Source organism: Cetorhinus maximus, chromosome 7, assembly GCF_964194155.1.
Source record: "Cetorhinus maximus chromosome 7, sCetMax3.hap1.1, whole genome shotgun sequence".
NCBI lineage: Eukaryota > Metazoa > Chordata > Chondrichthyes > Lamniformes > Cetorhinidae > Cetorhinus > Cetorhinus maximus.
Window position 1 is genome coordinate 107,286,152 of NC_135885.1, and position 12,122 is coordinate 107,298,273.

At 41.5% G+C, this 12,122-nt stretch overlaps 1 protein-coding gene across 1 annotated transcript in view; it reads left to right on the forward strand.

Annotated features, from left to right (window-relative positions):
- LOC144682964 (nectin-3-like) overlaps nucleotides 1-12,122 on the forward strand; it is a 303,215-nt gene that overhangs the window by 207,733 nt on the left and 83,360 nt on the right. Inside the window, exon 2 of the mRNA XM_078545896.1 lies at nucleotides 4,080-4,421. Within this exon, the coding sequence (XP_078402022.1) occupies nucleotides 4,080-4,421 (342 nt within the window). The remainder of the gene's footprint in view (nucleotides 1-4,079; nucleotides 4,422-12,122) is intronic.

Here is a 12,122-nt window from a genome sequence, read left to right on the forward strand (position 1 = left end):
ACTGCTGATCTCTCTTGATCCCCTAAGACACCAAAAATCTGTCCCCATCAGCCTTAAATATATTCAATGACGGAGCATCCACAACTCTCTGGGGTAGAGAATTTCAAAGATTCACAACCATTTTGAGTGAAGAAATTCCTCCTCATTTCACTCCTAAATGATTGCCCCCTTATCCTGAAACTGTGCGCCCTTGTTCTAGATTCCCCAGTCAGGGGAAACAACTTCTCTATATCTACCCTGTCAAGCCCTTTCATAATCTCGAATGTTTCAATGAGATCACTTTGCATTTTTCTAATCTAAACTCCAGAGAGTATAGACCCAATTTACTTAGCCTCTCATCATGGGACAACCCTTTAATCTTGGGGAACAATCTCGTGAACCTCCACTGTACTGCCTCCATTCAAGTATATCCTTCCTTAAATATGGAGACCAAAATTCCATTTAGTATTCCACGTGTGGTGCAACAAGATTGGCAGCAGCACACAAAGTGGATTTGCGTTGAAAATCTTGAGGGCAGTTCAGATGTCCCTGACAGGCTGTGGACCTCATACTGTGCCATATCAGGGGCTAATTGTTTGGGTCACCTGGCTTAAGGGCGAAGGTGGATTGGCAGATGAGGAAGCAAGAATGCTACCATTCAGAGAGAGGTCAGTAGGTTTCTGCTAAACTATCTCAGGGCGTCTTTTCAGGCAGTTCTGCGATCTACTGGAGGATTACTCTTGCAGTGGAGAAATTCTGCAAGTCGCATTTAACCAATGAGCCCAGAGCCACCTTTGCAGCACTTTGCCATATCATGGAAGTTGCTATTAGTGCAATGGAGACTGTTTGTGCTTCCAAATAAGCATGTTGTCATTCTGTGGACATTATTTGGCCTTCTGTGGAAACTGCTGTGACTCCATTTGAAGCTGTTGTCTCGGGCATCAGATGCTGCATGATGTCAGACACAAAGGTCACCATCTAGAATGAGCTAGCCACATATTTGCATTGAGCCATGGGCCAAGCTGGAGGTGGACTCCCATCTTCCTGTAGCTACAACTGTAGCTTGTCGGCAGGCTGTTCATTGCACCACAAACATTTGTTTTGTTATACTGCTTAGCTTTTTCCTACAAGCTCCTCATCTGACTCCTTTGCAGCGGAGCTAATATGTGACCCGCATCCCACCCTGACATGGCAGCACTTATGGTGTTGCTCCCACCCTGCTGCCCACTGAGAATCCTTCTATCCTAGCTTCTAAGTTGTCTGGTGCCAGTCTCTGAGCTGGTGCCCACGACAGTGCTAATGATTGGCGCAGTACCTTCTATTCTCCTCTTCCATCTGTTTGGCGGTGGTGGGAACGATTGACTCTTCCTGCTCTTCCAATTCCTCAGGGGGGAAAAGGTGCATCCTGTTTGTATGATCAAGCTAGAAAAATTAGGGTGCAGGATGCAAAGCCACCATGGGAGGATATATTTCATGAGACCATTTGGAGTTTGAGAGTTGATGATGGGTTTGGAGATTAGGAATCAGGAAATGTTGCAAATATACAAGGAAGCTAGATTGACCAGATATGGTGATATCTCCTCTTCTGCCTGCGACCATGACATCAGCCTCTCCCTTCCCAATCATCACCAGCACTGCGTCCTAGAGGGGTGTGATCTCGTGCACATGGTTCCCTTCTCCTGATCATTATCTCCTCTCCTATTTCTTATGTTCTTATAACAGGCTGTAATGTGCCAAATTGTGCTGGAAGAGAAGGAGTTGTGATTGTGAATGAGTATTAGAAGGTTTGTTTCTCTAAATGTGATGCTTACTTTATATAGTTGAAGAGCTGCAGGATTTGTCTTGAAGTGTGAATAGTGCTTGTGAAGGATACAATAGTGGAGGGGACAGGACTCCTGGCTGTGACCTCCTCCCACATTTGCCTCATTATTCAACCCCTTTCTCCATTGCAGGTACAGGACATCCCCCCTCTCCTGTATACTCTCCACCAGGATTTCCAGTGCTTCGTCTGATAACCTGTTGCCCTATGCCTTGGTTCTTGTGCCATCTTGATGCATGTAGCTATCTGTCAGCCAGTGCACTCCACACCTTCAGTGGAATTGTGTGTGTGGTGGCTACATACTCCACAAAAGATGCTCCTAATCAGCACTTGCATTGTGCGTTTTAGCATCTCAGGTGTATTTAAATCATGATAATCAGCAATTAGCCTAAAAAATTGCAGGCTAAAACCAGACTTTTAAACGGGCATGTCTTAGTTGCACATTTCACATTGCACTTTTCCTCAAAATAACCTCCATAACGTTCTAATTAAAAGGACCAGGCTAATGTTTTCTGGTACATAGTCATTAACCACATGCGGTGAGTTGTGAATCCAGATGGGACTAATTGTTCTGTTTAGGAAATAAAGATGAGCACTAAACAGTATTGTTAGGTATGGGATCTCTACTCATATTCACACAGTATATGCATGTGTACTTTTTATGCATTTACTGCTAATGGTAAGAGAAACGTAGATGGTGCCTTTAATTGTGTTTTACTTCCTTGGTTAGCGAATGGGGGTAAATAAGTATGCACGTCTGATGTACATTTACTAGTATTGTGTAAGATTTTTTTAATTAAAAATTAGTGCATATGGCTAAAATGGTTTTACTACATCTGTGGACAGCACTGCTCAAGGTCAGCTATCACTCAGAATTCAGTCTACAGATTAAACTGACCACAAATACCTTTTATTAAATGGGTATTTTTAAAATTTTATAATTTTTTAAAAATTCATTCACGGGACATGGGCGTCACAGGCTAGGCCAGCATGTGTTGCCCATCCCTAATTGCCCTTGAGAAACTGAGTGGCTTGGTATGCCATTTCAGGGGGCACTTAAGAGTCAACCACATTGCTGTGGATCTGGAATCACATATAGGCCAGACCAGGTAAGGACAGCAGATTCTTTCCTAAAGGACATTATCGTAAAAACCCACCTGGTTCACTAATCAAACTTTTATTGGATTCAAATTCCACCATCTGCCATAGTGGTATTCAATCCAGGTCTCCAGAGCATCACCCTGGGTCTCTGGGTTACTAGTTAAGTGACAATATCCTACGCCACCACCTCCCCCTAACTGTTTCTGCCTAGTTTCGAACCGGAGACTTTTTGTGTGTTAGGTGAATGTGATAACCACTGTTCTGTTGAGTTCCCTGGGGATAACATATGCCAAATAAAATACAGTCTCAGCCATCAAAGGAAAGCAGTGCTGTCATTGAAGAAAGCTAGTCAACAAATATGGAAATATGTAGACATCTGATGGTGAAGGACAGAAATGTGATAACCACCTAAAACCTCTAAGGTCCAATGACTCCATTTTGAAATCCTGAAATAAACTACTTTTTAACCTGTCTTTTATTCTGTCTCTTGCATCTCCTTGTGCCATGCTCCATTTAACAACCAAAGTGATGGACAGGTGATTTTTTTCCAAATCCTTGCTGATGCTGATTACCACCTTAAATAAACATGGGTCACTTGCCCTCTAGTTTTTTCCTCCTTTCCTTGAGGAATCAGTTGAAGAGGTTATTCTGTTCAAAAGCTAGGGGCATAATGATACATTCTACGCTTTAGCTTGAGTAAAGAAAGTATCACAGTGGTGTTTCAGGTTGTATTCCCATTTACTCTATTTGTAATCACAGCATGAGGGTGTTTCAAAAAACAAGCCTAAATTTCCTGTCACCTGAAACTGAAAACCCAGATTGAATGTAAGTAGACTACTCAGTGGTTGGATGGTTACAGCCAAACCAAATCCTGTTTTCACCAAAAGGACATAATCTCAGTTTTCTATAATGGATCAGTTGATACTGTTTAGGAATGCGAACCTTGTTAGATTTTCTTTCCTCCACCTGAAGACATTTCCAGTTATCAAACCCTCATCATTTTTCTGGTTAAGATCTGTGAACCAAACAGAGATCAGAAATTGAATTTAAAATCTGATTTTTGAGAGTTGAGAAAAAGCCACAATGCATTTCTTCATTGAGCTATTAGGTTTTATTTTTATTGAAGTGTGTGGAAGAGAATTTTTGCTATAAAAATTTTATAATTTATTTTTCTTAATAGGTACCTTGGCTGGACCAGTTGTTGTTGATCAGAAGGTATCTGCAATTTTGGACAAAAATGTCACTTTAAAGTGTTTGGTTACGGTGAAAGAAACTGTAACTCAGATCTCCTGGGAGAAGCAAGAACATGGGACCTCAGATACTATTGCAGTGTTTCATCCTCTTTATGGAACCTCAATCCAAGGGCGCTATGAAGGAAGAGCTGTCTTTACAAATCCATCATTAAAAGACGCAACAATTCTTATTACCAGAATTGGGTTTTCAGATTCTGGAAACTACATCTGCAAGGTGGTCACTTTCCCATTGGGAAATTACCAAGAAACAAGCACTGTGACTGTGATTGGTATGTATATATAGCATATTAAAGTCTTGAACTAATAGAAATTAAAACGTTTGTTCCATTTAATATTATATCCTATCTATTAACATTGGTTTGCCACTGAAGAAATTCAAAAAAGGCATCTAAAGTTATCAGAACAAAATTTTGCTTTTCCAATTACAAATATGGAGATTTATGCCACCTGATTAGTTAAGGTAGGCAAGTTATTAACATAGAATGTAAGACTGAGCAGTTGAGATTTTGTGCTTCCAAATATGCTAAAAATATATCCTTCTGTTCCTTTCCCCCTCAAGTGCTTATCTAGTTTCTTAAAGTGAATCTATGCTATTTGTCTCAGCTACTCCTAAATTTCACATTCTAACCACTCTCTGGGTAAATAAGTTTCTCCTGAATTTCCTATTGGATTTATTGGTGACCACCTTCTGTTTAGGCTCCTAATTTTAGGAGGGTGAGGATCCCGTTGTCATAGTTCATGTAACAATCAATGACATGGGTAGAACCAAGAATGAAGTTCAGTGGAGGGAGTTTGAGGAACTGGGCTCAAAATTAATGAGAAGGATAATAATCTCGGGATTATCACCTGATGGTGTGGAGATTGGCATAGGGTCAAGCAGATTAGTGAACTAAATGCATGGCTCAAAGAATGGTGTGGGAAGAAGGGGTTTTGAAGGGTCACACTGGTACCAGTACTATGGAAAGAGGGGATTGTTCCATTGGGATGGAGTCCACCTAAACTGGGCTTGGATCAGCTTCCTGGAAAATCATGTAGCAAAGGCTGTGAAAAGCCAGGGGTGGGGGGAGGGGAGGTGGTGGTGGGTGGAGAGGTCAGGTCAAGGTAAATTTAGAAGCCTAAAGAGATAAATCAAGGCAACAGAGCAATGTAGTGATTTGGGTAAAGTCAAGCAGAGTGGGACAGGAAGGGACAGAAAAATTAATGGTAGTTATACATCAGCAAAAAAGGTCCATGCAAAGAACAGTTGTTTAAAAAAATAAAATTAAAGTTTCTTTATATAAATAGATGAAACATTCGTATTAAGATAGGCAAACTAGTGGCACAAATAGAAGTAAATAGCTATATCTAATTGTCATTACAGAGACATGGCATGAATTTTCAGTGCTGGAGAGGCTATCTGGCTTAGCCAAAATAGCACCGGAGGCCTGATTCCCAAAGCCTGGCACCTGAACCCGGCACCTATTTTCACCAGGGGGGAACGGGAATAGGTTGTGGTTTGCACATTCGTGGTTCATGGAGGCAGCAGCACATTTAAAGTGCAGGAGCTGCCTTCGGTCAGATCCAGTTATCTCAAGTGGGATGCCCAAAACAGGACTTGAGCTTTCAGACCTTTCGGGAGAAGGTCTAAAATTGCCAGAGTTATTTGAAGAGGTAGGGTACCCTTTGGGAGAGGTCCTGGGACAACTTTGGGAGAGGCCAGATGCCATTTGGGATTGTTAGAACTACACATGAATGTGTGTGGATAACTCATTGAAACTGTCACGCTAATTGGAATTGTCAGCAGATCTGCCAAACTGTCAAGGCATTTAAATCTCCTGGCCTTTAAATTTTTGAAAGAACTGTCAGCAATGTTTTTTTAAAAAAAATGCTTCGCTTTTAGTGTCAGTTGATATAAGCCTTAGAACTATCATCATAGCATTAGTACTGCATTTCACTACCTGTCATTATCACAGTGGGGTGCCTGTCAGTTCAGTTTGATTGACAACTCCAAGTCTTATTTAGTCTTTGAAGTGGAGCCAGGAATATAGATGCTTGCTTTTATAAGGGATTAAGTAGCTGAAGGGAGTTAAATGTATTGAATGGGTTTTATCATTGAGAATATTTTTAAATAGTGAATTCATCAGTAGACACTTTAGAACTTTATTTCATCTCAGCATGGGTCCCAAGGTCTGCCCATGGTTGATACTGGGTGGGTTGGCACGGGGGGTTGAAAGGGCAAAGGGTGGGGTGTGTGGGTATGGATTGGCATGAGTTAGCACCAAGTTGGCATAGGGGCTATAAAGGGCCATGGGGAATGGGTGGAGGGACATTGGAGGGTATGAGGGGCTGTGGCTGGGGGGCATGGGATGGCTTGGAGAGTAAGAAGTGCCATGGGGCTGGGCAGGGGGTATAGGTTGGTATGAGGGCCCTTGGGGCTGGGTGGGGGGCATGAGGTGGCATGGGTTGGCATAAGGGCTCTGGTGTGATGGGTGGAGGAGGGGGTGAAGGCTGTTTTCTGTTTTATTGTTTTTCTTAACCACTGGGACGAAGTACCTTTTGCAAAGCCCACCTCCACATCTAGCAGCCCCCGTAACTGCCTCCAAATTCTTTCGTGGGGCAGTGGGTACAACTCCAGTTAACACCTGCCCACGGAACAAAAGTCCGACTGCTCAGGGTGCTTTCTCCCGTGTTGGGTTTACAGGGGCCGATTCTGTGTTCCTGACTCAAGTGAAAATTCAGGCCATAGTTACATGACGATCAGATAAACATTCCTGGGGACCTTAATATTTTGAAACAACAGGCAGAATGGAAAAGGAGGAGTAGAACCTGATAAATGATGACTGAAGGACAGCCATAAGAAAGAATCTTGGCTCAGAGGATCTGGGAAGTAGAATCAGTCAGTGTGGATGGAGATTAGGAAAACAAAAGGAAATCGGATGGACACTTGACGAAAGTAAACTTGTAGAGCTATGGGGATAGAGCAGAGGAAAGGGGCTGACTGGATTGCTCAATAGAGAACTGGCATGGGCTTGCTGGATCTCCTTCAGTGCCATAATGACTCCATGATTCTGTAACAATGGTTAGAAAACATTGGGAATAGTTTATAGATCCCTAACAGTAGCTATACCATTGGACATAACATTAAGCAAGAAATAAGTGGAGTTTGTAACACGGGCAGTGTAATAATCGCAGGGGTCTTTAATCTTCGTAGAGTAGACAAATCAAATTGGCAATTGTAACCTGGAAGTGGAGTTTGTAAAATGCCTTTGCAACAGTTTTCTGGAACAGTATGTTCTGGACCCAACTAGGGATAAAGAAGTTTTAGATCTGGTAATGTGTAATATGGCAAGGTTAATTAGTAACTTGTAAAAGATCCTCTGGGGATAAAGTTGTCATAATCTAAAACAAGAATCTTATACTTCAACAAAGCCAGTTACACAAGTATGGAGAACTGGCTAAGCTGGATTGGGTAAATAGACTGAAAAGTATGGCCGTGAATTAACAGTGGGAAATGTTTAATGAAGCAATTCAAAATGTTCAACAAAAACATGTTACATTAAAAAATACAAAAACTTAGCCAGAGATATCCACCCATGTCTTACTAAGGAAATTAAGGATAGTATTCCGTTAAAAGAAGAGGCTTATAATGTTGCGAGCAATGGTAGTGAGCCTGAGGATTGGCAGGTTCTTAAAAACAGCAAAAGATGACCAAAACATGGATAAAAAGGGGGAAAAATAGAATGAGAGTAACTAGCCAGGAATGTAAAAACAGATAAGAACTTTTACAAGTATATTAAAAGGAGAATAGCTAAAGTAATTATTGGTCCCTTAGAAGCAGAGACAGGAGAAACGGGGGAATGAAGAAAAGACCAAAACACTGAACCAATATTTTGTCAGTTCAGAGTAGAAGACACAAATTACATACCAGAAAAAGAGGGTAACTTAAAGTAATTAATATCAGCAGAGAAACTTGAGGGAGTAAAAGATAACAAACCCTCAGTATCTGATGGCCTACATCTTGGATTCTAAAAGAGATAGTTAAAGGAGGTAGTGGATACAGTTAAGAACATGAGAAATAGGAGCAGGAATAGACCATTCGTATAAGTTATGATTTTCCAAAGTTTCCTAGATTCTAGAATGGCCCCAGCAGATTGAAAATAGCAAATGTAACACCACTGTTGGAGAAAGGAGGTAGACAAAAAAAGGGGAACAGCAGGCTAGGCCAGTTAGCCTGACATCAGTCATTGGGCGAGCCAATGAGAGGTAAACCATGTATACTTGGTCTTCCAAAAAGCATTCGATGTGGTGCTACACAAAAAGACTGTTAGACAAGATAAGGGCTCATGGAGTTGATGATAATATATTGACATGTTACTGGACAGGAAGCAGAGAGTAGGGATAAATGGGGCATTTTCAAGTTGGCAGGCTGAAACTAGTGGAGTGCCGCAAGGATGAGTGCTGGAGCCTCTGCTATTTACAACCAGTTAATGACTTAGACGAAGAGATGGAGAGTAATGAATCCAGGTTTGCTGATGATGCAAAATTTGATAGCAATGTAAGCTGTGAGGAAGACACAAAGAGGCTGCAAAGAGATATAGACTGCAGTTAAGTGATTGGGCACCAGGTAGTAGATGGAGTATAATGTGCGGAAGTGAGAGATAGTGGTAGTAAGAATTGGAAAATGCGACTTTTTTTTCAGAGGCGTGACTAAGTATTGATGTTCACAGAGACTTAGGTGTACTTGTACAAGATACACAGAAGGTTTGCGTGCAGGTGCAGCAAGCAATTAGAAAGGCAAATGGAATATTGTCCTTTTATGGCAAGCGGATTGGAGTATAAGACTCTACAATTGTATAGGCCTTTGGAGAGACTGCAGTCTTGAGTGCTGTGCATAATCTTAGTCTCCATATCGAAGGAAGAATATGCTTGCATTAGAGGCAGTACAGCAAAGGTTCACTGGATTGGTGTTTGAGATGATAGGGTTGTCCTATGAGAGGTAGAGTAAATTGGGACCTATACCCTTGGGTTTAGGAGAATGCAAGGGATCTCATTGAAACATGCAAGTTTCTGAAGAGGCTTGACAGGGTAGACACTGAGAGGCTATTTCTGCTGGCTAGGCAATCTGTAACACTGGGGCACAGTCTCAGGATAAGGGGTTGACTTAGGACTGATATGAAAAATTTCTTCACTCATAAGATTGTGAATCTGTGGAATTCTCTAACCCACAAGGTTGTGGATGCTCCATCATTGAGTATAAAGCTGAGGTAGACAGATCTTTGGTCTCGGAATTGAGGCATATGGGGAGCAGGCAGGAAAGTGGAGTGAGGCACAAAATCGGCCATGATTTTATTGAATGGGACCAAAGGATCGTATGGTCTACTTCTCCTATTCCTTTTGTTACATTCTTTCCTGAAGGTGGCAGCATCTCAGTTCTGGTATCATCCTTTGAAATCTTTTTGGCTTTTTTTGTGCCATTACTCCATGCGAAGCACTTCCTGCACATGATCAGTTGCAGTGTCAGAATGTCAGCTGGCAGCATTAAAACGAACAAGCTAGCTTGATACAGACTAACAATAAAGTTCAAGTTACTAGTTTTAGGTCTGTGCAGTCCTTAAGCAATTGCAAATTCTTGTATCTGGTCCACCTTTCATTGAGCAACTGTTCCCTTTGTAACATATTTCTGACGATTCAATGAATGATGAAGATATGTAATCTGTAAATTTAAGTAAATGAGATTCTCAACTTCCAATGTAGAGAATTGATTGTAATATTTAGTTTATGGGCATATTTGGTTTAAAAAAAAAACAATTAAAAAAATTTCAACTAAAATAATTAAAAAAGCATACATTACCCAATAGAGACCCTGGGATTAAAAGTTCAATTATACACCAGTTGAACTACCCTGGCTGTGTAGAAGTTCCCTGCACAAAGCCTCAACATGCTGGATCTAGCCGAGGGAGGGCTTTAACTTACCATTTCAAAGTCAGTCTAGGTTGATCAGTGGGACCCACAGCAAGGGTTTAAAATCAGTGATGTGCAAAGTAGATGTTTAGATTAGGCCTGGTGTAGCATCGCTATGAATATTTAAATCAAAATCCAAACTCCTGTCACTATACAGAAGGGCATCAGGAGCAATTGTGCATGTGCTATGGCTGTTGTGTGAGCCAAGCGTGCATACGCAACTATTCCTGACACCTTTTCAGTCAGCGGTAGGAGTTAACAAATTTTTGCTCTTCTCCGGTGCTTCTGTATCTTTTTACTGTGCAAAGTATTCTAAGTGTGATCTTAACCAAGGTTCTGTATAATTCTAGTCCTTGAAAGGAACCCCAGTGCTTTGTTTGCATTTTAATTGCCTTGATAACTTTCATTGCTACTTTTAACAATTTATGAACCTGTACCCCTGGACTCCTTTGCTCTTGTACCTCATTTAGACTTATTTTCCAAGGAGTATGGCCTCTTTATTTCTCCTCCCAAGATAGAACCTCTCACACTGCTCTACATTGTTCAATATGAATTTCATTCTGCAAGTTTACTACTGCTTTATATTTTGCCAATTTGGTGCCAGCTGCAATTTTGAAATTGTAGTTACAGTTCTCAAGCCTGTTTAAGTTTTGGATAAACAACAATGGTCCCAACATCAAACCTTGTGGAACACCATCTTCCACCAGTCTGATTAACTCCTACTCAAACAGAAAATGCTGGAAAGACTCTGCAGGCCTAACAGCATCTGCGGAGAGAAAAAAAAAGTTAACGTTTAGAGTCCGTATGACTCTACAGAGCTCTGAAGAAGAGTCATAAGGACTTGAAACGTTAACTTTGTTTTTTTTCTCTCCGCAGATGCTGTTAGACCTGCTAAGTTTTTTCCAGCATTTTCTGTTTGTTTCAGATTTCCAGCATCTGCAGTATTTTGTTTTTATTTAACTCCTACTTTCTGTTTTATAGCCAGCTTGCAATCGATTCTATTACTTGTACCCTGATTCCACAGTCTTTTTTTATTATTCATTCACGGAATGTAGGCTTTGCTGGCTAGGCCAACATTTATTGCCTATCCCTAGTTCCCCTTGAGAAGGTGGTGTTGAGCTGCTTTCTTGAACCACTGCAGCCCATGTGGTGTAGGTACACCCACAGTGCTGTTAGGAAGGGCATTCCAGGATTGACCCAGCGACAGTGAAGGAACGGCAATATATTTCCAAGTCAGGGTGGTGAGCGACTTGGAGGGGTACTTCCAGGTGGTGGTGTTCCCATCCACCTGCTGCCCTTGTCCTTCTAGGTGAGGATTGACACATGGAATTATGATATAGTAGCCATCGCTAAGACGTGGTTGAGGGAGGGACAGGATTGGCAGCTCAACATTCCAGGATATAGAATCTTCAGACGAGACAGGGCAGGGGGTAAAAGAGGAGGAGGCATTGCATTATTAGTTATGGAGTCAGTAAAAAAGGGGCAGCCACATTGTTAGGTGTTTATTATAGACCCCCAGAGAGTCAGCGGGGAATTGAGGAGCAAATATGTGCACAATTTGCGGACATGTGTAAAAACAATAATAGGGTAATTATATTAGGTGATTTTAACTTTCCCAACATTAATTGGGATAGACATGGTGTTAAGGGCTTGGATGGAGTGGATTTCTTGAAATGCGTACAGGAAAACTTTTTAGGTCAATGTGTAGAAGGTCCAACAAGGGACGATGCAGTGCTGGACCTAATTCTGGGGAATGAAGCCGGACAGGTGACTGAGGTGGTGGTGGGGGAGCATTTTAGTGATAGCGACCACAACATGGTACAATTTAAGTTTGTTCTGGGCAAAGAAATCGACAAGTTGCAAAAAAAAAGTTTGATTGGGGGAAGAGTGGATTTTAGTAAAATAAGGCAGGATCTGGCCAAGGTAGACTGGGAACAGCTACTTGTGGGGAAAGCTACAGAAGAGCAGTGGGGGGCATTCAAAAAGGAAATGGGGAGGGTACAGGTTCAACATATTCCTCCTAGGGTGAT